The 27989-nt window shown below is 50.2% G+C and overlaps 8 protein-coding genes across 8 annotated transcripts; 5 read left to right on the top strand and 3 right to left on the bottom strand.

Moving 5' to 3' along the window:
• Window positions 1–202: 202 nt before the first annotated feature.
• VTN77DRAFT_4157 (uncharacterized protein) lies at window positions 203–1287 on the top strand (the record flags this gene model as incomplete). The annotated part of the gene is made up of 2 exons (XM_069420185.1): window positions 203–685; window positions 763–1287. 2 exons carry the CDS (start codon window positions 203–205, stop codon window positions 1285–1287), a joined length of 1008 nt encoding a protein of 335 aa, XP_069281828.1.
• A 380-nt stretch (window positions 1288–1667) lies between these two features.
• Window positions 1668–2511, bottom strand: VTN77DRAFT_4156 (uncharacterized protein; the record flags this gene model as incomplete). Its single annotated transcript, XM_069420184.1, has 2 exons — window positions 1668–2239; window positions 2340–2511. The coding sequence occupies 2 exons, from the start codon at window positions 2509–2511 to the stop codon at window positions 1668–1670; spliced, it is 744 nt and encodes a 247-aa protein (XP_069281827.1).
• An 894-nt stretch (window positions 2512–3405) lies between these two features.
• Window positions 3406–5019, top strand: VTN77DRAFT_4155 (uncharacterized protein; the record flags this gene model as incomplete). The annotated part of the gene is made up of 3 exons (XM_069420183.1): window positions 3406–3595; window positions 3646–4196; window positions 4255–5019. The coding sequence occupies 3 exons, from the start codon at window positions 3406–3408 to the stop codon at window positions 5017–5019; spliced, it is 1506 nt and encodes a 501-aa protein (XP_069281826.1).
• Window positions 5020–5773: 754 nt separating this feature from the next.
• Window positions 5774–8454, top strand: VTN77DRAFT_4154 (uncharacterized protein; the record flags this gene model as incomplete). Its single annotated transcript, XM_069420182.1, has 7 exons — window positions 5774–5866; window positions 5932–6062; window positions 6125–6419; window positions 6483–6962; window positions 7021–8118; window positions 8178–8371; window positions 8430–8454. The coding sequence occupies 7 exons, from the start codon at window positions 5774–5776 to the stop codon at window positions 8452–8454; spliced, it is 2316 nt and encodes a 771-aa protein (XP_069281825.1).
• Window positions 8455–8800: 346 nt separating this feature from the next.
• On the top strand, window positions 8801–9485 carry VTN77DRAFT_4153 (60S ribosomal protein uL11; the record flags this gene model as incomplete). The annotated part of the gene is made up of 4 exons (XM_069420181.1): window positions 8801–8804; window positions 8874–9028; window positions 9097–9421; window positions 9472–9485. 4 exons carry the CDS (start codon window positions 8801–8803, stop codon window positions 9483–9485), a joined length of 498 nt encoding a protein of 165 aa, XP_069281824.1.
• Window positions 9486–12334: 2849 nt separating this feature from the next.
• Window positions 12335–12977, bottom strand: VTN77DRAFT_4152 (uncharacterized protein; the record flags this gene model as incomplete). The annotated part of the gene is made up of 2 exons (XM_069420180.1): window positions 12335–12553; window positions 12780–12977. The coding sequence occupies 2 exons, from the start codon at window positions 12975–12977 to the stop codon at window positions 12335–12337; spliced, it is 417 nt and encodes a 138-aa protein (XP_069281823.1).
• Window positions 12978–14633: 1656 nt separating this feature from the next.
• VTN77DRAFT_4151 (uncharacterized protein) lies at window positions 14634–19631 on the top strand (the record flags this gene model as incomplete). Its single annotated transcript, XM_069420179.1, has 2 exons — window positions 14634–18944; window positions 19002–19631. The coding sequence occupies 2 exons, from the start codon at window positions 14634–14636 to the stop codon at window positions 19629–19631; spliced, it is 4941 nt and encodes a 1646-aa protein (XP_069281822.1).
• Window positions 19632–27513: 7882 nt separating this feature from the next.
• On the bottom strand, window positions 27514–27828 carry VTN77DRAFT_4150 (uncharacterized protein; the record flags this gene model as incomplete). The annotated part of the gene is made up of 2 exons (XM_069420178.1): window positions 27514–27687; window positions 27748–27828. 2 exons carry the CDS (start codon window positions 27826–27828, stop codon window positions 27514–27516), a joined length of 255 nt encoding a protein of 84 aa, XP_069281821.1.
• Window positions 27829–27989: the final 161 nt, after the last annotated feature.

Genomic DNA, 27989 nt, shown 5'->3' with positions numbered 1-27989 from the left:
CCAGCGATGTCTTGGTGTTAGTATAAAACCATATTTTCTGCTCTTGGCAGGGCTGCCTCGAGATAGGAGCGTGAAGGCACCGTCGTGGCGAGCGGAAAAGTGACTTGTTGTTGTCGCCAAGACTGTGCATCACCGCTTTGTTTTGCGGTCACAAACATTCCCAGTCCCCGGGTCCAGCGGCCCTAGGAGCCTGAACACGGGCATGGGCTGGTGGTCGCCATGTTCTTCTGGATCGACGAAGGATCCGGAGGCTCTTCCAAATGACTGCCATGTCGAGGCAGAGGATGAGCGGAAGGGTTCTGTCCTGTCGTCGCCCTCGTCATCGTCCCACTTCGCCGCATCCTGGTCCTCCGCGTCTTCAAAACATAGAGACTGGAACTCCATCCTCAATGCAACTGACTGGGCTCACTTCACAGAGCCGAGGAATCTGATCCCCACAATCCTCCTCACCAGCGGTGTTCTCTTCGCCGTGCATGTCCGCCGCCGTTTCCTGCGTCGCATCCCCGAAGCGAAGGACATCTCGCCATCGTACTTCCGTCGCAGAAGCCTGCTGGGATGGGTGACGAGCGTGGGGGATGGCGATAATTTCCGAATGTATCATACGCCCGGGGGACGACTGGCCGGGTGGGGATGGCTGCCGTGGAAGAAGATCCCAATGTCCAAGAAGGAGTTGAAGTATCGGACTGTATGTTGTACATATACTTTCTTCTCCTCTCCTACCCATTCTTATCCGTGTTGACGATGCCTTTTGTCTGAAACTAGATCCACATCCGCCTGGCCGGCGTCGACGCACCCGAACTCCCCCATTTCGGCCGTCCCGCACAGCCCTTTTCCCACGAAGCTCACGCCTGGCTGACTTCTTTTCTGCTCCATCGCCGTGTCCGAGCTTACATCCACCGGGCCGATCAGTACCAGCGCGTCGTTGCGACAGTCTACGTGCGGCGTCTCTTGGACTTCCCCCCATTCCGTCGACGCGATGTGTCGTACGAAATGTTGAAGCGTGGCCTCGCGACTATCTATGAAGCGAAAACGGGTGTGGAGTTCGGGGGCGAGGAGCGCGAGCGCAAATATCGCGAAGCAGAGCAATTGGCCAAGAAACAAGGGATAGGACTCTGGAAGGATTTTCGGCGCCGTGGTGGGAAGAAGAACTGGGAAAGTCCTCGGGAGTACAAGACTCGCATGGCGCTGGAGTATCCGCTGGAAGAACAACAACCATCGAATGGCAGCCTTTCTTCCCCCTCTAGCAGGTTATCGCCTTCTGGGAAGAAAAAGAACGATCGATTATGAGAGAGCAGTCGCTCTGAGTATGATCTTGACGATTGATTTCATGACACGATGCTTACGTACCATGTCCATGTTTCATGCATTCATGCATGCATCCATACCTGCATTTCTCTCCTGAGCTTGTGAATATATTAGAATAGAATTCCCGCAAATAAAATTGCTAATTCTGTTCCACACAGGGCAGAATCGTTGTTTAAAGAAACGGTCCAGCAAATACTTTTAATCCAGAAAGGAATCCCAGCTGCTAGCCTTAAGTCATCCACACGGAGATGATAATCGTAACACAATAACAGCGTCAAAACCAGAGAGAGGTATTATACAGGATATATGCGATGGCAGAGAAAAACAGCGATATAATATACAACCCAGATGTCTAGTCTAGTCTAGGCAAACCTCCGCTCAATCTCGGCGAAAAGCTTAGGGCTGATCTCATCGCTCGAGTTCCCCTCCACGCGCCAGAGACAGCCCTTTGCTTCGTAGTGGTCGAGAAGTGACTTGCTGGACTCCTCAAACTGTTTTAGCCGCTGTTTCCAGGTGTCGATGGAATCGTCCGCCCGTTGCGTGAGGGGCTCTCCTGTCACATCATCTCTCCCAGGGACTTTCGGGGGGTTGAAATCCGTGTTGTATACTCGTCCCGATGGTTCGTGTACCCAGCGCGACGCGATTCGTGATATGATGACCGAAGGGGGCGTCAAGAGGTGAACGACAAGGTTGATTGGTAAGATCTTGTCCAGGCTTGCTGCTTGCGCCGCAGTCCGCGGGAAGCCATCGAGGATGAATGATGCGGACGGCGATATGGAAGGGGTTGTGGAGGGATTCGAAGAGGACGACGCGGATGCCGGCGACTGAGGGGGTAATAGCCAGCCTTTGGAGATGAGTTCGGAGGAGATAAGCTCCAGCATGACGGAGTCAGGTACCAGCTTTCCTGATTGCATAAGAGATTCGGCTTGAATGCCTGTGAGGTAATAATAGCTCAGTCAGACTTATTTCTAGACATCGCCCGCTTCCAATTGACACATCCTGGCGTAACAATCAATAGCACAGGAAGCCCATACCTAGCGGGGTTCTCTTTCGGACATTCTCTCGCAGAAGATCTCCGGAGCTGATGGCCCCTAGCTGTGGGAATCTGGCAAGCAATCGCTTGGTCTGGGTACCCTTGCCTACGCCCGGAGCCCCAATGAGGATAATACGAGCAGCTTTCTTGAGCTGCTTCGTTACTCCTGTCATCTCACTGACTACACACAAACGGCCTTCTTTGTAGAGATTCGAATCGATTCTTTGACCACAGATTTCAACCGGCGTCTAGGGTGTGGGGAAGAACAAGCGGAGTACGGAGTAGAAGGCAATATATGTGATCGAAATGCGGGGAAGCCACGTGAAATTGGAGCCGAGATCGAGGGGTTATCTATAACATATGGCCTCAAGTCTTGAATAGAATCGCACCTTGACTTGACTACCCGACAATCGAGCAACAATGCTGAACAGAGGCACTACAACCGTGTAATAAACCTGATCGTCGAAAGGAAAAATACCGGAACGATTATCGGCAGGAACAGGTGATTATGCGCCTCCACGCAAGTCAGATCCGCGCTCTACTGTCTTTGGCTGCCGGTGAGCCATCCATGGCTTCGGGGTCGCTAGCCCTAAATCCGACTCCAGTCATGCGCTTATCTACGGAATACTCTGTACTCATCATAGAACTTACTCTTAATATAAGAATCGACATCTTAATTCTTTCCTACAGGAATCGATTAACATAGACATCCTGAAAATGATAGCCAATATTCGGCTACACTGTTTCACGATAGTGCGTTGTAATTCGGACCGAAGACAGTTCGCTTATGAGGACCCATTTCATCGCCTCGTTCCTCCGTACCTGACCTAGTTAGTCGCTAAAATGCGGAGGCTCTCCCCGCACGGACCGTCCAGGGGTTTGGCGCTCGGTCGAAGAACCGACGTCACGTGACTAATCACGAGTTGCGCGTGGCACGCGCGTCGCGTCTTGGATAACAATTATGTGTTAGATTACTATTACGACTGGGAAGGCTCCGACCCGTTTGATCGGTCACCGTCTACTACAACGGCCATCACGACCAGAAGCAATTAAATGAGACTGCCAGCATGATTCGGCAAGACTTTCATCGAATTGACCCCAAACGGAGGGCAACCCTTGACTACAAAAAGAAGCAGTTCGCAACACCCACATACAAGCAACAGGACTATCCCCATCGTCTCAACTTCTATGAGGTGCCACCGACGGCAGAGATTACGCTTGAGCAATTCGAGCAATGGGCCATTGACAGATTGAAAGGTATATTGTGGTCTTTTGTGTTGCTGTTTGCCGCTCTGACCGATTTGTAGTTCTTGCGGAAATTGAGGCCTGCTCGTACCGCAACAAGACGCCCGCAGAGACCGAGGCGCATATTACTCCCCTCCTGAAGAAATTCCTTCCCCTGTCCTCGAACACGTCGTCTGCTTCTGGTGCAGCCGACCAGCGACTGAAAAATGAGCGGCAGAAAGACCACTACTCCCATTTCATTCTGCGTCTCGCCTTTGCGGCCACCGAGGATCTCCGCCGGCGATTCGTTCGGGCTGAAACCATGCTCTTCAAGTTCCGCTTCCAGCAGGATGACAGCAGGGAACGACGCTTATTCATCGAGAGTTTGAATCTGGACTGGGAACCTGTGAGTGATGAGGAGAGGCAGGAATTGGGCGAGCACCTTGTCAGCGCGACCCCAGGGCTGCGTCGATCCGATGAGGAGACCTGGTACAAGGTCGACTGGGAGAGGGTTCCCGAACTAGTTGAACGTCGGGCGGTCTATCTGAAGAAAGGCAAAGCCTATGTTCCTGGAAGGGAGCAGCTGAGCATGATCATTGCGGAGTTCACTGCCCGTCTGGAGAAGGCCATGGAGGTAATCACACAAACTTTTTTCACTGACACAATTGTTGCACGTTCTCACCAGCCTCTAGTTAACGAGCCGAGCGCTGCCTCGTTTGGATGAGGACGACCGTCTGACTCCCATCCTCAACCATCTGTCTAAGAATTTCGGAAGCGCGGAATCAGTATATTCGGAGGGCGAAGGGGTTGTCGACGGAGCCCCAATCACTGCAGCTTCCATCGACCACCTGTCACAGCACTTCCCGCTCTGTATGCGAAGTTTGCACATGACTCTCCGGAAAAACGCTCACTTGAAGCATTTCGGCCGTCTGCAGTATACCCTCTTTTTGAAGGGTATCGGTCTCTCGCTGGACGAGTGCATTGTATTCTGGCGTCAAGCTTTCAGGGGGTTTACCGATGACGAATTCAACTCCAAGTACAGATACAATATTCGCCACGCCTACGGTGATGTCGGTGGTGATGCGAACCGTCGAGGTCGGGGTTACCCACCGTACTCGTGCCAAAAGATCCTCAATGACACTGCTCCCGGCACGGGTCAGACTCACGGTTGCCCCTATCGCCACTTCTCCGTCGACAATCTCATCGCGCTCCTTCAGTCTACCGGTGTCCATGACAAGGAGGTCCTACGCGGCGTACGAGAGGATGTAGAAAAGACTCGGTACCACATTGCCTGCAACAGAGTCTTCGAGTGGACTCACAAAGCCGAGATCAAGAAGGTGAAGGAGGATGGCACATGGAGCCAAACGGATCTCGACACCATCGTCCATCCAAACACTTATTTCAAGCGCAGCTATCTCCTCAAGCACCTTGGAAAGCCATCCAAGGACAGTTCCTAGAGTGACGACGCACATACACCTTGCTTACTTCTTGTTGATATTGTGTTTTCCATCTTCAGCATTGGATTCCGGCGTTGCAGGCTAGGTTTGTGGGGTGAACTGAATTTTTTCATGTCTTGGGAAGATAATGTCGCGAGTACCGCATTAATGAAAATTACGAACGAATGAACGCTCCTGAACGTAGACACAGCTAATCTTTTTTTATTGAAAAGTTCCGATCAATCGGGGCGCTTGCTCATAAGGATGTAACCGCTGCTGATTCCCAAATCATCACGAAGGGTCGGAACGACCTTTCCGAGCCAGGTGCCCAGCCATGGGTAAGTTAGTCTACGCGCGACGCGAAAACAGCTTCATCATTGAATTGACAGAAGCTGGCAACAGTAATGTGAATTGTAGTCGGCGATGTTGACTGTAAATGTAGATGGGAAAGGAAAAAAGAAAAGAAGACGGTGCGGAGGACGCTGTGGAGGTTTTTAAGCACGCTAGCGTCCTGGTGCGGCGAACCGGAGCGACCAAGGATGCTGCAACCTGGCTTCATGCCACATGCCCACAACAGAGCCAGAACCCCCTCAGGTCGACCAAGCCACCGTTCATCGATCACTACTACGGGGCTGCCTCAACGGGCTGATTATGCCAGGGGACAGATCTCCTGAACATATCGCTTGAACTTTGAGAGCTTCTGGGCCACCGTCTTTCCCCTCTCCTGTCCCCAATCCCCCTCGGATCGGCTTTCGATAGCTCAGCATCAGCCAAGATGGACTACGAAGCGTTGAAAGACCAGTGGAGCGATGTCGAAGACCGCGATGGCATCAGGCTCAGCTGGAATACGTTTCCTAGCACTCGCATGGTTTGTTTAGACCCTACATGTTCCTGCACCGCTCATTACATGTCGCCGACTGACCGTCCGCGCAGGAGGCATCCCGCTTAGTTGTCCCCATCGGAGCCATGTACACTCCGCTCAAGGAGAAGCCAGACGCGCCGTTACTCCAGTATGAGCCAGTTACGTGCAAACAGCCTTGTAAAGCGGTTCTGAATCCTTACGCGTATGTTGCTACTTGGATCTATACTTCGAGGTCTTGAAGATCCGGATGCTGACAGCTGGCAGCAATGTTGACGTCCGTGCTCGGATTTGGATATGCCCCTTCTGTCTCATGCGCAATCCGCTTCCTCCTCATTACAAAGATATCACGGAGAATGCTATTCCGCCGGAGCTTCATCCTCAGAGTACGACGATTGAGTATCGATTGGCACGTCCAGCTCCGGCTCCGCCGATCTTTCTCTTTGTCGTAGATACCTGCCAGGATGAGGACAGCCTTAAAGCATTGAAGGATTCCCTCATTATGAGCTTGTCCCTACTGCCGCCGAATGCGCTGGTTGGCTTGATCACATTTGGCACCATGGTATGGCCCCGGCTTCCCATTTTCGTTCAGCAAGCTCAGCCGCTGATGTTTCGAATCGTCTAGGCGCAAGTTCACGAACTCGGTTACACCGAGTGTGCGAAGTCTTACGTCTTCAGAGGAAACAAGGACTACCCCGCGAAGCAGGTGCAGGAAATGCTTGGGCTTCTCGCCCCTGGCTTGCGTCAGGGTGCTCCGCCGCAACCTGGACGCCCACACCCTCCAATGGGTCCTGCGGCGCGATTCCTCCTCCCCGTCCAGCAGGCTGAATTCCAGATAACCAATGTTCTGGAGCAGCTGCAGCGCGACCCCTGGCCTGTGGCGAACGATAGGCGCCCTCTTAGATGTACGGGTGTTGCCCTGAGCGTTGCCGTTGGTCTGCTAGAAACATCCTTCCAGAATGCCGGTGGACGCATCATGCTCTTTACAAGTGGACCTGCCACCGAAGGCCCAGGCCTTGTCGTTGGACCCGAATTGAAGGAACCTATTCGATCTCACCACGACATCGATAGAGACAATATCAAGTACTACAAGAAAGCGGTGAAGGTGAGCTTGTTATTAGACCTTGTCGTCCTTACATTTATATAGAGGCTAACTCTACCAGTTCTACGACGGCCTTGCTAAGCGTGCTGCGCACAATGGACACGTCGTCGACATCTTCGCTGGCTGTCTTGACCAAGTCGGTCTTTTGGAAATGAAGAATCTGGCGAACTTCACCGGCGGTCATATGGTCCTGACTGATAGCTTCACCTCGTCCCAATTCAAGCAGTCTTTTGTCAGAGTCTTCGACAAGGACGAAAATGATAACCTGTTGATGGGCTTCAATGCCTCTTTGGAGGTCCTCACTACCAAGGAGCTCAAGGTCACCGGTCTCATCGGCCATGCAATCTCTCTCAATAAGAAATCGAGCAGCGTCGGCGAGACCGAGTGCGGTATCGGCAACACCTGCGCTTGGAAGATGTGCGGCATTGACCCCGCATCGAGCTATGCCATTTACTTCGAGATCGCGAATCAGGGTGGGCCAGCACCAGTGCAGCAGGGTCCTCAGCGGGCAATGATGCAGTTCCTCACGTATTACCAGCACTCGTCTGGCCAGTACCATCTCCGAGTCACGACCATTGCTCGCAACCTGAGTGGCCCGGCTGGCGATCCAGCTATTGCACAGTCCTTTGACCAAGAGGCCGCTGCCGTTTTGATGTCACGGATTGCTGTGTTCAAGGCCGAGGTGGATGACGGCCCCGACGTGCTCCGATGGGTTGATCGGATGTTGATCAGACTCTGCTCTCGCTTTGCGGATTACCGAAAGGATGATCCAACGTCCTTCCGCCTGGAAAAGAATTTCACTCTTTACCCGCAATTCATGTTCCATCTTCGCCGAAGCCAGTTTTTGCAAGTCTTCAACAACTCACCCGATGAGACTGCGTTCTACCGACATGTGCTCAATCACGAAGATGTCGGCAATTCTCTGATTATGATCCAACCCACGCTCGACTCATATTCCCTTGACCATGAAGGAAGCCAACCGGTCCTCCTGGATTCTGCTTCTATCCAGCCAACTCACATTCTTCTCCTCGACACCTTTTTCCACATCCTCATCTTCCATGGAGAGACTATGGCCGAATGGAGGAAGGCCGGATATCAGGACCAGGAGGGTTACGAAAACTTCAAGGCTATCTTGGAGCAACCCAAGGAGGATGCAAGAGTATGCTTGTCGTTCGTTCTCTTTTGTTTGGCAGAAATGTGTTGCTAACTTTACCACAGGAACTCATCGCCGATCGCTTCCCACTTCCTCGTTTCATCATTTGCGACGCTGGTGGTTCACAGGCGCGATTCCTGCTTTCGAAGCTCAACCCGTCCACGACTCACTCGACTGGAGGTTATGGCGGAGGTGTAACATCGCAGACCATCTTCACGGATGATGTGTCATTACAGACCTTTATGGAACACTTGATGAAGTAAGTGGAGACCGAGACTCAAACCCTGTCTCTCGTGACTTGCTGACAATTGAACCAGGCTTGCCGTTTCGGGAACGAACTAAACACGAGATAATAATAGCAGTGGTGTGTTTGTGCGTAGCGATGTGTACCTTTAGCGAGGTTGCTCTTTTTCCCTAGTTTCCTAGCAGAAATATAGTTGTAGATTGAATTGAATTGATTGATACCATTTCACCAGCTGATTCTGCGTACAGTACGGAGTAGACTAGTAAGATTAGGTCACGTGATATATGTCGGGGTTGTGCCCTAGTTGGCGTGCGGGCCTCGCTTAGCAGTAGCGCTACCGCAGTCCCCCAATATCCTTTTCAATTCCGGAGCACCTGTGAACTTTTCCTTCGGCATCCACCTCAACAACCATCCAAGGAAGATCGACGACCTTTCGCACTCGCCATGCGTAAGTATCATCTCCTTGGAGAGCATTATCCTGGCGGCTGACATTATACCTTTTTCTTCTCTTGAATAGCTCCCAAGTTCGATCCCAATGAGGTGAAGATCATCCACCTGAGGGTGACCGGTGGTGAAGTCGGAGCCCAGTCTGCTCTGGCTCCCAAGGTCGGTCCTCTTGGTCTGTCTCCCAAGAAGATTGGTGAAGATATCGCGAAGGCCACTGGTGATTGGGTAAGATTGCGAAATTAATGGTCTTATGGGTTGAAAAGATCGAAACGCTGACCTGTCTTGCTCTACAGAAAGGTCTCCGTGTGACGGTCAAGCTCACCATTCAGAACCGTCAAGCTCAGATCTCCGTTGTTCCTTCGGCCTCTTCTCTTGTCATCAAGGCCCTGAAGGAGCCTCCTCGTGACCGGAAGAAGGAGAAGAACATCAAGCACACCAAGTCGATCCCCTTGGATGACATCATTGACATTGCCCGCACCATGCGCAGCCGCAGCTTGGCCAAAGAGCTGAAGGGAACTGTTCTGGAGATCCTGGGTACTGCCTTCTCCGTTGGCTGCCAGGTTGATGGCCGCAGCCCGAAGGAGGTCAGCGACGACATCAAGGCTGGAGAGATTGACAGTAAGTTTGGAACAATTTGTATTATGAGACTGTTGCTAACAATTGTGTAGTTCCTGCCGAGTAAAAAGTTGGTCATTGATTCCATGTAGAGCACGCGTTTATTATTTTTTGCTGGTGCTAGATATGAGAATATGATGACTTGAATAAAATTACGAGCGATGACCAGTTTCCTTTATTTGCGTGTAGTCCTTACCGCTTCTCGATATTGGCTCGAGAATACCTCTTGAATGCTTATACGTATCGGTCAGTCATATTTCTTTGACAGCTCTCTCCATCCTGTCCACAAGCTTAGCTTGGTTCTGGCTCAAATCGAGCCTCCCAACGCAGCCCATCCCCATTCCCATTCCTTCCCCCGCTTTTCCGAGACAACTGACCTTTGCCACACTCTGGCCGTTACCATCCAATTCCCGTTTTTGAGAGTGGCCACACTCCCGAAGCGCGTGGTTGGAGTTTGTACCCCACGGTATCGGCCTATTTTGTGCAAAGAAGATTGAAACCAGACCCGTTACTCACCGCGGTATTCTTTGGGGGGGATTTTATTCCTCTGGTGGATATTGTGGTCCATCATTTGGGTCGACATGCCGTCTGAAGATCAATCGATCAATTGATCGATTGATTATTGATTAGTTAATCGATCGATATGGAGGCATATGTAGAACGACGCTGTCATATTATTAGAGTTTATTTAGTGTCTAAAATTTGAGGTACGTTCCAAAATGGAACTTTATTCCTTATCGAATCGGAATCTTGGATGTTTGGTGTAGATTCTTCGTACCACGGTAGAGAGATTATATATATATTTTCACATGCCTAAATAAATCCAGATTGAAAACATCGACCACAGCATCTGCCTTTAAATAAACATAGGTAATGCAAATGCATTGTGCGGTCATAGACACCATAAAAAGAAAACACACACACACATTTTAATCAATCAATCAATCACTTGGTTCAATTTTCTAGGAACAAGGCAATCTTCACCCGTGAGTCGTGACGCAGGCAGTTATCCGAGACAACAAAGGGGATATAATCGTATTGCTCCTGTTAGGATCTAATAGGCATTTGTCCTTACTCTTGTCAAGAGGGGAGGATCTAATAATACGTAGTTCTCTGTTCTAATAAATTGCCTCATCATGTCTTGGTTGTCTTTGTTGATGACATGGTAGTCCGGGGTTATTATAAGAGTTAGTATCTTGTTTGTTATTTTTTTATTACCTGTTGGTTCCCAGGTTGGTCATTTATTGATTGGCCTTGCGATTCAGGTGATGGTAGTACCAACTATTATCGACAGTCAAGTAAGAATCTTGAGTGGTCTTCTCCCCCTTAGGCCCAGTCCAATAAAATAAATAAATAATACCTATCAAGAAACAAACCACAGACCCTTGTCGAAATCAGGCACCTAAACCTAGCACTTATTAAGTCTTAAGGCTGTCGCGAGTAAGTAATCAGGCACATTAGGTATATTAATTACCTGCAGGTTCCCTCCTTTGTCGACGGTTAGTGTAACACACCCACACACAGCCCTGTTCTACTACTCCGTATGGGGTACAAGCATAATGAATAATATTAAAATAATAATAATGAGTTTGCGCCACAATATGTGATGTGATATCGTGCAGGTAGATAAGTAAGTTTGTAAGATTGTGATTAATCATGTTCTGTATGTACTGTATATACACACATACACACACATGTGCCATACTGACACTGTGACACTATTATTATTGTATGGAGTACTTTAACTAACCACTACTGAGTCATTGTGGAAGAGGAAAGTGTTGGTAGCCGCCTTGCCTTCCCTGCATTATGTAGTTACCTAGGTAGGTAGGTCTACTGCAGCTACAAAGTACTGTATAGAGTACATGCAGCACAAGTCAGAACAGCACAGTGGAGATGGGAACAGCATGCTAGCTTCACTTCTCTCCCTCTCTAACCCTACTTCTAATTCAATGTGAATTATTGCAGAATACTACACTATAGTGCCTACAGCACCAATCCATGGCATGTGTGCCAAGCACGACGTTTGGAATGGAGGTGGAGTCTGGCATTCAACTACCTACCTGTCACCTACCTATTCCGTACCTACAGAGGATTAGGTATGAAGTCATGGATATAGATAGATATGGAATACTCCGCATAGTTAGATTATTATTGTTCCTACTAGCAAGATTACGTGAAAAATCATGACTGGAGGAGTTCAGGATAGTAGTAATAGTAGAATAATAAGAACGATCTGTTGTTGGTCAAGGATTTGCAACTATTATTAATTAATTACCTAGGCAAACACGCTTGGACGAGGATGGGAGAGCTGGCTAGCTATACCTGTATCTGATGAAGCTGACAGTTATATCAATCTCCGAATAATGTCGATATCAAAGTGCATTCATTAATTACTATCATTGTTGTCCGCCAAGTCGGAGTTCATTTCCTACCGTTTTCGACAAGATTCGACAAGATACGGAGTACTCTGTATGTACTCCGTATACTGATACGTACGTGTGCACAGACAAGATCAAGGCCATGCTCTGTTGGCTCCAACCGTAATTCCTAAATTGAAACACAGTCCCCAGATTATTCTTCGATAGAGGCTTAGAGCAAAGCAGCCACGCAATGGTCACGATTCGCCGGCTGATCTCTGCCTGGTCGAGCTGGTGATCGACCTCGATCGACTTGGTGATGGCCCACTGTCTATCAAATTGTTCATAATTCTTATCAAATGAAGCCTACGAGGCTACGATGGATGGAGTACTCCGTACGAGTACTCCGTATGAGTCCTCATTGCTCTCCTCCTTTTTTTCTCTTTTTTGGACCTTCTCTTCCTCAACCTGAATTACGCGCTGTAGCTCTTCTTTTTTTCCGTTTTTGCATGACCTCCTCCATACCAACTGCCACAGTCACGGCTGCGACTCGCTGCTACTGACATAACGTCATGCATGCTGCCGACCAAGCCCTGCGTGCCACCACCCCCGTGACACCTGAACGGACGTTGGCCTGTCGATCCTCATCCCGGAAGATTCGCGGCATTTCCACTGGCATCTTCTTTTTCGTATCCTTGTCTAGCCTGTCGGTCCCACGGTGACGGCAATTCGGGTCCACCGGGCGGATACCCCAGTCGTTTCTGTCGCTTTCTTTCTGTTTTCTTTTGTCTTCCATGTCACGACTCGGGAGGGAACTGTCGGTACCTCGATACCTAGGTACCTTCAAGGCTACCTACCTATCGTTATTGCATCTGCTGGTTCTCTGTTCTCTGTTCTCTGTTCACTCACACGGACTCTTCAATTCATTAATGATAGGGTCTCTAGCTGGAGGCTGAGACGCCTTGCAGCCTGGCTGCAGCCACTGTAGGTGACACACGGACCGACCGGGGTGGGGCAGGGCACTGGGAGGCCAATGGAACGTTAAGCAGCGTCCCGCTCTGGGGGTCTTTGGGGGGGACGATGGCGTCTTGGGGGCTGCCACCGCGCCAGATCGCCTTCCGCGACGCCTGCTTGGGGGTCGCCGCGGGCGCCACTGCACCCCCGGCGCGACGCCCGTGGACATGCAGTCCATGGCCCATGGTGATCGCCCGCCTGTCGAACGGTCCTCGTCATCCATGGCGCCCTTCAATATGATCCGTGGCCGATCCTGATGCCCCGTCGCTTCAGCCCACCGCGACGGTCGACTCTTGTCACTCCCTACCTAACCAGATCGATCTTTAAAGAATAATACGGAGTCTTAATTCTATCCTGTTCATGTTGTCGTTTTCTTCCATCGCCTAAGGATCAACAGAGGAACTCAGGTCAGGGCGCCCCCGCCTTGACCATTCAAAAATATCAGCAACTTAGCAATGTAGCAACCCTGGTCTTTGTCTGTATCGAGGGATCCACTATCCTCCAGCCGCGCTGCGCTGTTCTCCATCCAGAAGTCACAGCGCACCCCATACTTGGTGCAGTCGTGCCTTAGTACGATAGGCGCCCCCCATAGGGCTCGAGGCAAGCCACTCCAGCGCCTGTCTCCCCATCTAGGCCTGCCCACCTGCTCCACTCTCTCCCTACCGGCGGACACCCTGCATCCTGAAACCGTCTCGTAGGGAGCCTTCTCTTCCGCCGTGCCACGGCGCCCGCCCGCTGGGTTCCATAAATCAGATCTCGGCATTGCAGCTTCATGACGATTCAGCGTTCCATGATTCCCTCAAGTGGGGAATTTGCTAGTATTCGCTACTCGATTGTCGACTAGACCCAATAGACCAAAATAAAAATATCAGGATATTCTTTTATTGATGGGCTTTTGTCGGAAAAAAAAAGAATAAAAAACCATCTCTAGGGTGCCAGCTTTGCAGGGCCCCTCCATAATTATAGGCCTATGATCGCTATCGCCCTGTTGCTAACCACCACTAGCTGCCGCGCCGTGGGTTCCTCTTCCCCTGCCGCCACGGACTCCGCCCTGGGTGACAGCCCGGAGCCACCTGAAACTTCAACGGTCCCTCCAGCAGAAGCCATCCATCCATTGTTATTAACGATCCCCAGCATCGCCCAAAATCTCCATTGAAGCGAGTCGTTGCACCTCGCTCACATGCAGCAGCCCTTCTTGGCCTGCATACTCCAGACAGTCTTCTCATTTACACCGAACAGTCACTGACAGTCATCATTGCTTACCGCCTTTGTACCCCCCTCCATTGCTCCACAGCGCCTTCTTCGATTCAACGCTCACTGGTCCTGCTCCCCGGATACCTGCGTTCTCTGTGTGAGTGGATGGCGGAGCGATCCAGTTTGCCCTCCCTTGCATTGACGGCTTGTCCCCCAAGAATCCCGCTCACCACGTACAACCCACACTCCTTCTCCCGACAGCTTCTGGAAACCGTCCCTCATCGTCGTCACCTGTCCACATTGACTGCCTTCTCATCGAATCTCGTCTGACGGGCGCCTCTCACGACCCGTTGCAACACCGTTACCATCTTCCTGGGTTGTCTCGTCATCGATGGTCCAGCTTCTGGGCGTGTCACAGCCGCGAACCATGCCATGATGCGGAGTCGAAAACGCTTCAAGAGTGACACTTGTCGATGAAACGGTCCAGGAACCACCGAACTCACGAATCGAGATCCCCAGATTTGATACTGTCCTTGATACTGTCTGCTCTGTCTAGGACCAACTAACCAGTTGTGATCTATTGACCGAGGCCTGCCGTCTGCTGTCCCTCTGGACGGCGGAGGTGGTCAGAGACAAGAAGTTTCAGGATGTTACCTTCTGTGGCTGTCGCTCCGCAATTCCAACCCCATCACCACCTGGATCATCGACTGAATTATGATCCCTTTGCTCGTCCGTATGATATGAATGGCGCCACCCTGCAAGCGAACAAACCGGCCTTCAACAACTCGATTCCGCGATCGCGGATGCAGTTCCCTCATCCCGTTCAGCGGTCAGATTCCCAGGACTTGGGATCCAACAACGATCCCCACAAGGTAGCGAATGTCGGCGAACATGCGCTGAGGAGGAAGACACCCAACGGAACTCTGGCGGCCGGTTATGATGGGACTCCCGGTGACCGAGCGATCCAACCGCCGGCCGCAAAGCATATCTTGGTATCGTCACTGGAATCAGGACAGGTTCTGCCGTCGCAGTCGACGCTGCCGGTAGAGAACTGGCAGTCGACGCCCCTGGACCAGACTCAGTATCAAAACTTTCCTCCCGTCTATAACAAGCAAGACCCTGGCCGGACCAACAATGGATTGTCCACTGATCAGCTTCAGGGCGGCGGAGGAACGGGGCCCAGCTGGGTTCGTTCTCTGAACCCTCAGCCTGGGATGGATTCAGTGTTGCATCAAACACTACCCATGCAGCCATCGCAACGCTATTATATGCATAATGGCCCGTCCATCCCAACTGTTCTTCCAGCAACCCTCCAGCCCTATCTCAGTCCAACCGCTCCAGTCAGCACCGGTCCCTACGGGCCATATTGGCCGGACGGAGCATACATTCCCTATCGCCCAGCAGCCCTTCGTGACTCTCGTTTCCTCCCCACCTCTCCATATCCAAATGATCCGAACGCGCCGCAACTTTACGACCTGCACCAGTCGCAATTTGGTCCGACATCGCTTCCTGCATCTGGTCTATCTACTCAAGGCTTCTCATGGAACCAAGCTCCTCCAGGATCCCTGAATAATGAGCCATTTTTGCAGCAGCAGCAGCAGCAGAATTTCCCTCCTCGTCATTCTTATCAGAAACCTCTCTGTGCATTCAACGATCCTCAACATGCTCTCCCCTATCATGTTCAGGGCGCAAGTGGTTTGAACGCCAATATCCCTTCACATCCACAGGGTGAGGCGGTTGGTTGGTCTGGCTCTCACACCAACCGCAATGTCCCCCCATCCGTACCGGAGATCAGCTCTCGGGCACAGAACGCCGAATTCAAGGAGAAGGTCCTGTCGTGGGCTCACAGCGTCTATGTTGATCTTCTCGCAACTCTCAATGCGCGAAGACAGAGCGTCTCGAAAACAAGCGCGGATGGCCAACCTCAGCGACCTTCGAAACCCAGTATCTATCCCAAGCCCCCTCGTCAGCCCGGGTTGGACTTCTCATCCTCTCAGCCTGACATGCCGCGGCAGAACAGTTACTCTTCTTCGCGCTATGATCTACATTCGCAGAATGCGCCTCAACAGATGGGCTCGTTCAATGCCCCCTCTTACCTCCCACCTAACCGACAGCCGGTAGCCCAGCGGCCCACGGCAACCCTTCCGCGTGTTCCTGGTCCATACAATAACGAAAGCTCGACGATGGCCAGTGCGGCGTCTGCCTTGGAGATGCTGTCCCATCTTTGCATGGAAAGCAACTGGGAATGGATTGATGGCATGCTGTTGGGTGGTTGCTTGGCCTACGGGTTGGGCGACTATCACAAGGCTATGAGGTGGTACTCTAGAATAATTGACAGAGATGCCACGCACGTCGAGGCTATAAGCAATCTTGCCGCGACCCTGCTCGCGCTCGACCGGCGGGATGAGGCTCTCCAGCACTGGCTTCGTGCTGTGAAACTGCGTCCGAGTTACTTCGAAGCGGTCGAGCACCTGATCGGTCTTCTGTGCAGCAACCACCGTGGAAAAGAAGCGGTCAATATCATTGAATTTGTCGAGAATTCACTGCGGGTTTCGAAGAATGGAGACTGCTTCCGGTCGGATGAACATGCCAGTGAGACGGAGAGCGATGCTGAAAGCACGGAGTCGTACGAACGAGCCGCTTTCGATTACGATAACGACCTCGAAAACTCCGTGGCTCTGAACTTCAATCTGAACGATTCGAACTCGGCCGGATTCGCATCCAGCGGATATGCCATCCCAGGCTCCGACAACGGGAGAATGCTTGCCCTCGTTCACGCCAAAGGCAACATGCTTTACTCTCTGGGTGACAATGCAGGAGCCGCCGCTGCCTTCGAGGACGCTATCCTGATCGCGGCTGGTCGCAGACGTCATGGCATCAAGAGCTTGATTAAGCAGATCATCGCCGCTTTCACCAGCGGCTCTCGCAGCGGCTACCCATGCGTGCCTGAGACGAGCGATCCCAAAGAACCCGTGCTCCTCCTCTACCCCGAAACGGCTCTCCGGACCGCGAGTCTGGTCTTTCCTCCGTACGGGAATCCACCAGGTTTGCAGTATGTCCCCGAAGGCCTGGCGCGGAAAGCAGCGATTTCCACGACGAGCAATTCGTTGCTTTCCCTGGCTAAGATCTACCAAGATGGCATGTCTCAGTCCGCCGCTGCGGGAACCGTCAAGCCGGCCTCGCCGGGAGTTCGAGACATTCTAGCGCTCTATTATCTGTCCCTCTCCCTGCAGCCAAGTCCGTCTACGGCAAACAATGTAGGAATTCTGCTGGCCGGCATTCAGAATAACACACCCGTCAAGCCACCACCTCGTCCGCCCGGCAAAAACAGCCAGATTCCCGAAGTTCCAGGGGTCGTGCCTGGCAGTGGGGTCTCGCTCGCTTTGGCTTACTACAACTACGGATTGGGTTTGGATTCCCGACATGCACATCTGTATACGAACTTGGGAAGCCTCCTCAAGGATATCGGCCAGCTCCAGGCGGCGATCCGGATGTACGAGCAGGCCGTCCAGTGTGATGGCAATTTTGATATTGCTCTGGCGAACCTGGCAAACGCTGTCAAGGATGCGGGCCGCATCAACGACGCCATTGGATACTACAAGAGGGCGGTCCGAGTCAATCCGGATTTTGCAGAAGCTGTCTGTGGCCTGGCCAACGCGCTCAATTCAGTCTGCAATTGGGTGGGCCGCGGTGGCGTCGTAGGTGGATACGGCTTCCAAGACCGATGGCATGTGGATGACCAGGGAATGCTGCGCGATGCCGCTGGAATGGAGACCGGGTCGGGTTGGATAAAGCGTGTGGTGGACATCGTGGACCGGCAGCTGAGAGACGGCGAAACATGGGGTCGTGGGTTGTTGTCTACTGCAACCATCGAGCAACTGTGTGCGCAACTCACGCCCGCCACGGCGTCGGGCAGACTTCTCCCGATCAAGAACGGGACCTTGGCTACTCTGCTGCAATCGTGGGCCGGTAAAAGATGGGAAGGGGCCAGGATCGTCAAGCTCATCGAGCGTGCCATCCGCGCCATTACATGGCAGTGGTACCAAGACCGCCATGTCTATGGGAAGGAGTATCCTCTGTCCAAGTATAGGAGACCACAACTTCCGGCAGCGCTCACGGCACCCAATGCACCGACCGTCTTGCCTTTCCACACGTTCACCTGTCCGCTGTCCGCAAAGCAGATCCGTCACATTTCGCAACGAAATGGCTTGCGGATCTCGTGCTCGACTCTTCGCTCGCCGTGGCTTCCCAGCACGGTGTATCCGCCGCCGTCCCCTCCGAATCCGTACCTGAGGGTGGGTTACGTCTCGTCGGACTTCAACAACCATCCTCTGGCCCATCTGATGCAGTCTGTCTTTGGGCTCCACAATCCTAACCGAGTCAAGGCTTTCTGCTACGCGACCACGCCGAGTGACAATTCCGTCCACCGCCGTCAAATTGAGCGGGAAGCGCCCGTCTTCTACGACGCGAGCAGTTGGTCTACCGACCGTCTCGTCGAGCAGATTGTGAAAGATGGGATTCATATCCTGGTCAACCTGAATGGCTACACGCGGGGTGCACGTAACGAAGTGTTCGCGGCCAGACCGGCTCCGATTCACATGTCGTTCATGGGATTCGCTGGAACTCTGGGAGCGGAGTGGTGTGATTACATCCTGGCGGACGAACTGTCAATTCCACGAGACACTTTGAGCCCTGGGAGACGGGACTATCGCATTGAGGATCGGATCTTCGAGGAGGATCATGCCGAAGAAGCCGAAAACTGGGTCTATGGCGAGAGAATCGTCTACACGCGCGATACTTTCTTCTGTTGTGATCATCGGCAGAGTGGGCCGGACAGCGATAATCCTCACATCACCTGGGAAGAAGAGCAAGAGAGACGGTGGAAGATGCGGAAAGAGTTGTTCCCGAATCTCAGTGACGACGCCATTATCTTTGGGAATTTCAATCAACTCTACAAGGTAACGCCAGTTGAAGCCTCGTCATTTACTACCATCAATTTGCTGACGTGATTGCAGATCGAACCCACGACTTTCCGCACATGGCTTCGGATCCTCTCTCGAGTTCCAAATGCAGTCTTGTGGCTGCTTCGCTTCCCCGATATCGGCGAGCAGAATCTCCGGCAAACTGCGCTCGCCTGGGCTGGCCAGGAAGTCGCCTCTCGGATCATCTTCACCGATGTTGCTCCCAAGCAGCAGCACATCGCGCGGGCTCAGATTTGCGATCTGTTTTTGGATACGCCTGAATGCAACGCCCACACCACCGCGGCTGATACGTTGTGGAGCGGTACTCCCATCCTGACCTTCCCGCGCTACAAGTACAAGATGTGTTCGCGCATGGCCTCGAGCATTCTGACGAGCGCTCTCCCGAGCACCGAAGAGGGTCGCCAGGCTAGGAACGAGTTGGTAGCCTCTTCGGATGAGGATTACGAAAACAAAGCTGTCCGCCTTGGCCATGGCATGCGATATGAACCCGGCGGTCAGGGCCGGGCGACCGGCAGACTCATGGAGTTGCGAAAGATGCTCTTCACAAACCGATGGCAGAGCAAGTTGTTCGACACCAGACGTTGGGTGAATGACTTGGAAGAGGCGTATGAGAAAGTTTGGAACGCGTGGGTTCGTGGTGAAGAGGGCGATATCTGGTTATGATTTGATTCGACATATACCCTTGTTGCTTGCTTTTTTTTTTGTCTTCTTTTCTTTCCGTTTCTCTTCTCTTCTCTTTTCTTTTGTTCTCTTCTCCTTCTATTTCTGTCTAATTTTCTGTGCATTGGCATTGCAAAATACCGATCAACCATTTTAGCAACTTGGTTTTGTATGCTGCTGGGAAATGGCGTTGAAAGGGGAAATGAAGACATCGGTTGGTCGGCGTGACTGACGTTGTCTGTCTGTACTCGTGTCAATGGAGGGATAAGTTGATGACTATGACTGGTGACGGCCCGGCGTTTACTCTGGTTCTAGCCTCAACCGTGGGAGGGTCTTTGGTCTTTTTTTTCTGTGTCTGTGTTTTCCTCTCACTCTATCGGAGTAGGTACACGACGAGGCTTTTGGCATTGCATTGCATTGCCATCTAACTTGTTTTTATGTTTGTTTTCTTGCATGTGTATTTTGACACGATATGATTTGATTGATTCCGACTTGGGCATAACGAACAAACGAACGGTCTGGCGGGTGGTCTCGGTCTTGGTCTGGTCTGGTCTCGTCTCGTCTCGTCTCGGGCTCGGGCTTGAGACCCGCATGTATTTTCATGAACTGAACTGGACGTCTCTGACATTCATATATGATCATACGGATACGGGCGGCACGGCATATATTATATACGCGATACGATACGATACGATATGATACCATTGGGAGTTCAAGGATTTTGTTTACGTTTACGGATAGGATAGATTGTAGCTAGTCTCCATGTACTACTGTACTGTACCAACGGAATTGTTGGTCGGTTGGGACGGACGTCTTTTGTTTGGAATATACACATATACCCCTTTTGTTTGTCATCATGTCGTCACTGTTTATTGCTGGGAACGTAGAAAAATGGTGCATTGTGTGTATGTGCTGTGTATGTATGTACTATATTGTACATAGAGCCATCATGTTGAGGAAAACTTTGAGAGGAATAGAATAGAAGAAGACGAAACGAAGCCTGTATACAACATAGCTTGCTTCGATAGAGTTTAAGAAATAGATGTTGGAGAGACAAGAAATGCATCTACAGTAATGATCAGATAAGAAAGAGTATGACAAGGCAGGACGGGTTGAGATAGACAGACAAGACAGACAAGACAGATAATGGAACCTGTCAACAACACAGGCACCAACAAGCCTGATATCAAGCTTAGATTAGACACCCGCTCAAAAATCAGCTATTAGCTAGCTATCTAACAATTATTACAGTATTATTTCAGAATATCGAAGGAAGGAAGGAAAATGTGATCTGGATTTTTCTATGGATCCTGACAGGCTATGCATATATATTTTGTATCCATGTCAAATCTGATTCGATTCCGTAGGTAGTCTTCTCACTCACTCACAAGTTTCTGATTCTGATCGCTGGTATCCTGCAGGGAGGGCGCTGAGACATTTGTCTCAGTGTGTGTGTGTCCTTAGGTGAATGGCAGGTGTTGACAGACAGGACTTGTGTTGTTGACTTTGATATACATATATTTGTGTTATATAATATATCTATATATCTGCAAGACATGCATATAAATGGAACTTGGCATACATACATACCTACTGCATCAAGTCTGGTAAAAACCAAGTAGAAAAGATCCCTTTCTGTGTTGATGTAATGTACATACATACCTAATGGATGTATTTGCTGCCAATTGTGTCTGCTATTATCTATACCACGTTGAGTGAGGTAGACAGGCAGGTAGATGGATAGATTTCTAGCAACTCAACACCACTCGGTTTATATATATATACTGGAAAAAGCTTCTTCTCCTTGCTCTTTCTCTTCTTAATCTAGCAGGAGGTAAACTATTGGAAATGTACGAATAGATATCATCATCGGGAATCGTTTTTTTTTTTTAAAAAAAACCCCCTGGTACGAGTATAATAATCACGGTTGGAGAGTATAATGTACTGCACGTGTTCACCATGATTCCAAGAAAAGAAATCGGGCAAGAAATAATACTATTTCTCTATATGTAGTGTATAGAGAGTGCATGCTCAGTGATAATTGTCGATGCCTGGCAGATTTCCCCACGCCATAAGGTATCACGGGTAAAGGGCTTCCTTCACTTTCCGAGACGTTCGGAAAGATGGTCTTTATGTGGAAAATCCATGGAATATCAGCAATATTTTTTCCCCCCCTTTTTGGTATAAGAAGCCTCGTATGGGTATGGCAGTGGATAGATTGATTCCTCCGTTTTATTATCTTCCTTAGTTTATCAGTGATCTGATTATGGAGAAAAAAGTTTTTTTTGACTCCCTGCTTCGCTCGCGCTATGAAAACTTAGCCTGTATCGCTGACAATAAAATAATAATGATAGCTGAGTTGGGTTCCTTATCAGGATTACCTTTTCAAAGTCGATCCAACCTTGGAAGAAGGAATTGGAATTGAAAAAGTGCACAGTACAGCTAAAACCGTCATTGATTGTCATGCTGTCCTGTTCTTGGGAACAAACAAACAAACGAAATGTCATTTCTGCGCGCAAGAAAAAAAAAAGAGGAATTAAATCTGATGTCCAGAAGAAGAAGGAGGAGGAGGAGGAGGAAGACACTGTTATCAATATAGCAAAGGGGGAAAATAACTTATATGGTATATAGTGGAATATAAATAAACATCATTTCTTTCCTCTGGTGTCTTCGTATAAGGCATTCTTAGTATATATATATCTCTAGCTACATTCCATTAGCCAGGAAGTTCTCCTTTTATCTCTTCTGTCCATCTATATCTATCCCCCTGCTCGTCCATCTATACAGTCCAGTAGTATATTTGGTGGACAAAGTCGAATGTATGTATATGGTCCATTCAGTAAAAGGTACGGTTCTACATTCAATTAGTAAATTGGACGGGGTTCTCACTTCATTTTCCTTCCAGGACTCGTCTAACTGACTGCTACCTGTTTACCCAGTGTCTACCTATCTATCTCTTTTATTTATCTATTGCACTGGGAGATCTGCACTGGCACTTTACAGGATATATATACAGGTTGCTGGGTTAGGTACCAAGTACCTATGTAACTACACACCGCTACATACAGTTATTAATTAATCTCAGATTATCATCGATCAGTAAATAGAGAGCTTTTCTTCTTTTCTTGCTCGAATCCTTTTTTTTAACTTGCTTTGCTCCACTTTCATCATGTATGAGATCGATCCATTCCGTTGGTTGCGCAGATGCACAGAAGGAGCACAGTGCAGCACCATTTCATACAGTACAGCACAGTACAGTGCAAGGAAGGCATAAATTCAATGCAATTCAGGGAAGGATTTAGGTAATGTAGTATTGTACTGCTGGTAGGTAGGTAGGTAGCAAAGTGATGTATATTACCTACGTACCTATCTAACGATGTAACGAAGATGTACTCCTGTACAAGACCAATTTTTTGGCCCTCGAGGGTTGAACGTCATGAATGACAAGGTGGCATCATCTGCTCTTGCCCTAGATAGATTTGTTTCTTTTTAACATTTCCTTTTTGTTTCCCCTCTTGAAAACACTTGGTCTTTTTTACCCCCCTCTTTTCTTTTCCATTCCTTTTGTTTTTTTGGGTATGTCGTATTGGTCGTTTTGCTTGCTTGTCTTGTCCAGACTCTGGAACACACACCCCACACCTGTCCCGTCCCCATCCCCATCCCCATCCCCATATCCCCCCGTCTCTCCGGATTGGAGCCAATCAATCAATCAACTACTAATTCCTGGAGTGGAATGTTTCCCAAATCTTGGAACAACCCTCGGAACATGAGACGTGAGTCTAGACGCCCATTATTGTCCACTGTTGATGTAGTATACTCCTGTCTTGTTGTACTCCGTATAGAGTTTCCACCAATCAGTTGTGAGTACGGAGTACGGTACAGTACTCCGTACTCCGTACCGTGGTATGGAGTTGTGTGGCGTGTGGCTGTGCTAGTGGCTAGTGGCTCCTACCTTGATCTTCCACAGTAGTGTGGCGCATGTAGCTTATGTGGCGCGGAAGTGGTGGCGCGAAGTCTATTCACCAAGATATACCTGTACGGAGTACTGTACGTACCATCTTGAGTACGGAGTACGGAGTACGATCTCGTTCGTAATGATCGACTCTTTTTTTTTCTCAGACACAGTTGCTCGGGGAACACTCATGATCGATGATGTGAGTGAATCGTACTGTATCGAGTAATATTACATTCGATAAGACGATGGTAAGTAACTACGCTTGCCTTATTGGTTTATTCTTCGTGGTATGGATGTGTTCCTGAAAGTGGCTCACCTGGAAGAAGTGGCTCGTACATTATCCATACATCCAACTCATCAGCCTGGCGCCACAGTAGACGCTCCCACAGTTTACACCGGGCAATAAGGTTCTTAGATGATGTGATGTGATATAACATAGGGGCGGAGAGATAGCTCGCTTAGCTTACTCTGACTGACAGACAGTACAGAGTAGCGTTCTGAGTAATACTGTACAGAGTACATCTATCTCATCAACTCAGCCTTGACCACATCTTGTGGCCTGCGGCTCGCTTACCAGACAAGTAACCAAGGTTGGTAAGTCCCAAAAAAGGTTACGAGATTGAGTTTCATGGTTTCAGATTGAGTTTGTCGCGCGGGCCAATAGTAAGTAGTCAGTCAAGTGCGGTTAGCGAAGTCGCTGACCAACATTGACGTTCCGATTCTTCTGTGGCTGCCCCTGTCAAGGCTAAGCGAGACTTAATTAAGCCAATACATCCATCCATGGATCATACGGTTAGACTTACCAGGGATAGGTACGGGGTGTACTTCGTTAGCGGGTGAAGCGAGGCTGGGGCCATGGTCCATGGGCCGGATGGAGCCCTTCAAAGAAAAAAAAAGAAGAAACAAAAAAGAAGGTTCATAACTGCTGCTAGTCTCAATCGGCTAAATTAGGTATCTGGTAGGTATACCGCCCATGGCTCGTATACGAACGATTACGGGGTCGACTCGTCCGTTGAGGAAGGTTACCCTGCGTGGGGAACCATACCGAAAGAGGAACTAGAATTTGTCATGGTCGCATCCCATATTTGGCTAGGATGGAGTAGGACGTTACGTACTCCGTACGTTACAGCAACCCTAGAGGGTTTGACGGTTTGACCTATTATTATTTTAGGGCATGGAGACGAGGCCACAAGGTTTGTCTGTTCCCCAGTCGATTGTACTCCGTACGGAGCAAAAAGAAGTGTCATTATTCCATGACATCAACGGTGGGAAATCAACCGTGAAAAATCAATAGTCGTTCCAGTCCCAGTCACCTCCACAGGTGTACTCCGTACGTATTCCTCCGCAGGACGGAGGATATTTTCGAAATTGTGTTGACTCGTTGAAACTTGAGGGGATGATGGTCATCGTACTGTAGACATGCCCGTCTAAATCATGATTGTTGTCGGCCATCAGCCGACGGCATCCCACTGACAATGATGTGATATACCGATGCACTGGCGTATTATACTCCGTACAGTGGTACAGTATATTACTGTCCAGGAAGACCTCCAGTTCGACAATCTCCAGTATTTGAAATATTCTCGAGACGCTGTGTGACGTGAGAGTTAACGTTGAACGGCCGTGTCAACGTCCGGATCAGCATCATTAACTTCGCTAATTCGAAAGATAAAACAATCTGTATGGAGTATATGGAGTACCCCGTATGCAAAGAAACGAACCCCAGTACGGAGTACGGAGTACCAGGTGCTGTCGGGGACCTCGTATTGTTGACTGGTGGTGTGGTACGACCGGGTCAGCGGCCAATCGGGAACCATTTGGTCCCCGAGGGTTAATTGAAGCCCGACGCTTCAGTCTCTCAGGGACCCAGGCTAGCCCGCAGCCCTGCCTGCCGCCTGAGGCTTGTTCAACTCTGATCCCTCGATTATCATTATCTTCTCAGTGTACCGAGTAAAATAAGAATAATAAGGCATGTCCAAACGGCCTTGCATGGAACTCGTTCCAAGGAGTTGCATTCACCCAATCGCCATGTGGAGGTCGCCGTTGATGATAGATGGAAGTTCTCATTGAGATTTCCTGCCAAGAGCACCTTCATCCAGTAGTTTCCCCCATACGGATATACGGGGTACGGAGCACGGAGTATGGAGTACTCCGTACGAGGAATATGGCTGAGGGCTAACTTGGTCGTTGACAGCACGGCCAACACAATCGTCAAACCACGTGATCCAGTTGGACCGAGCGCCCAAGATTTTCGTCTTTGACAGCGGTCGCCATCATGATGGGTTTCTCCACTGGACGAACTCCTGGAAACCCCTGGCCTCAGCTCCTAGCTCTCCTTACGGCCTAACCCAAAAATGGCCCGACAGTCGGGAGCCGCGGATGCACACTGGCCGTTGTGCGCATAACCTAGGTACTCTCCTCGCCTGCTGACCAATCTTGGCTGTTTTATGCAGAGGATACGGAGCGTCCAGTCAGTCAGTCAGGCCCTGCGGTTGCGGGTTTCTTCTTTCGCTTTGCCTGGGCGTTGGGGAGACTGCTGTTAGGAACAAGAATAGTTAGGAAAAAAAAATATTAAGTAATATTATCCTGAGGACTTTGAGAGCAATGATAAAATTCTCCGACGTCATATTATTGTCTGAGGATCGGCGCTGTGTCATTTGAGTATCGTGAATTGAGACAATGATTGGCCGTAACCTGGCAGTGTGTGGGAAATTCTTGCTGAGATGGATCGCGATGGGGGCAACTAGCGAGACTTGAGACAAACGATCATGGCAAATGTTGAGAAGGATTATTAGATGGAATCCGCTGATCCTGTTCAGCCTTGATGTCAGTCATGTCAGCCACAGAGACGAACAACTTAAACGTGACATGGCAGCTAAGGGGCTGCTTCGATAGCTGACGGATTTGATCGGGTGGTCTGTGCTGTAGATCAGATCGTCAAGGCGTGGAACTTTTAAGAAGCAGACTAGGCAACAGGTGCTATTAGTTCAACGACTCCAGTTTCAACAAGCTCAAGCCCGTTTTTTTAGGACACTGATCGACCCATGCTCGTTGAATGACGCCGAAAATGCCCTAGCTTCCACGTCGATCAACTTCAATGCTTTCTCCAGTCCAGCCAGACGGTCGTGTGTAATACGGAGTACTCCATACGCTGTATGGAAATAACTCGTGCTCAACATGAGGATTCCATGCTAGAGCTGTCCAAGACAACAGACTCTGATCTGCGATCCTTCAGTTTCCAATAATTGGGACTGTTCTCATCACCGACTCCGTCCTCCGTACAGGAGAATCGGGTAGGTATGGAAAGCCACGGTCGTATCTCTGACCGCAATTCCTGTCACGAAAGACTCTCAGTCATTGGTCCCGACGATTGGAGAGTTGAATGCCAACGCCCTGCGCCACAACGTCGGTTGGGTTGTTTGGGTTAAGGCCTTTCAATCTCAACGGTCTCTAGGAGGAGCACGGACTCTCCTTGAGCCAATCAGGCTCTATCATCCCCTGGCAAGCAGACTACGGAGTACTCCGTAGCTGGTACTCCGCACATCTGCCTTTGAGCATATCAATAGAGGTGGATCCTAGGGATTGTTTTGTATATTTGAAGCAGCTTGACTCCATTGAATTTGGATGACTGGCCCTGAGAGCTCTCCAGTTCTGGCGGTATGCAGCCATTTTTTGGGAACGTTGAGAGAAGAGAGCCTGTATTGCATCCCAAATTATTCGCTCTCGACACGACAGCAATGGTCTGAGGGAAAAGGGGGTTGGCTAGTGTGCTGTAGCCTAAGTCTCGATCAACCAAATGATGTTGTATAACACGATCAGGCTTATCTAACTCGAGGTATTTGTCATCGAAGTGAATAGTGTACCTAGGTATTGGGACTCCCAAGCAAACAATGCTATGCATGGTATCTGGCTGGAGATCCCAGCTCATTTTCAGGCCGGGGGATCCGATCCCAAGGGAATCGTCTGAGAACTCTGTACTCCGTACCCCGTCTGGTTGATGGAGGTCGATGACCCAGGAATAAGGCCAGCGGGAAAACGGGCCGATAGAGGCGTGCCAGAGTGCTTGAGAGGCTCATGCCGTGCTGGCGCCCACGCGGTGCATGGCTAGCTGAGACCGTAAGCTGTCGTCCCAAAAGGGAAGCACTCCCAATCCAGGTAGCCGACAGGCTTGTGGAGAATGCGCGGTGGCATTCCCTCGCCCACGCTCTCTGGCGCCTGATCGGGCCTAGCGGCTGATGGTTCCATCGGGAGCCAGATCTGGCTGCTGTCGAACCCTCGAAATTGGCCACAAATAACGAGCCCGCCGCATGACACGGCTCGCGCAGACCATGCAGTCAGGCACTGTGGAGCAGAATGGGTCATTCAAGTCGTCAAGCATGCACCCACCGTGCAGAGGACTCAGAGGA

The sequence above is a fragment of the Rasamsonia byssochlamydoides genome (assembly GCF_041956645.1).
Source record: "Rasamsonia byssochlamydoides strain NRRL 3658 unplaced genomic scaffold VTN77scaffold_3, whole genome shotgun sequence".
NCBI classification, from domain to species: domain Eukaryota; kingdom Fungi; phylum Ascomycota; class Eurotiomycetes; order Eurotiales; family Trichocomaceae; genus Rasamsonia; species Rasamsonia byssochlamydoides.
The sequence above is the reverse complement of the archived record's forward strand: the minus strand, read 5'-3'. Positions and strand labels throughout refer to the sequence as shown.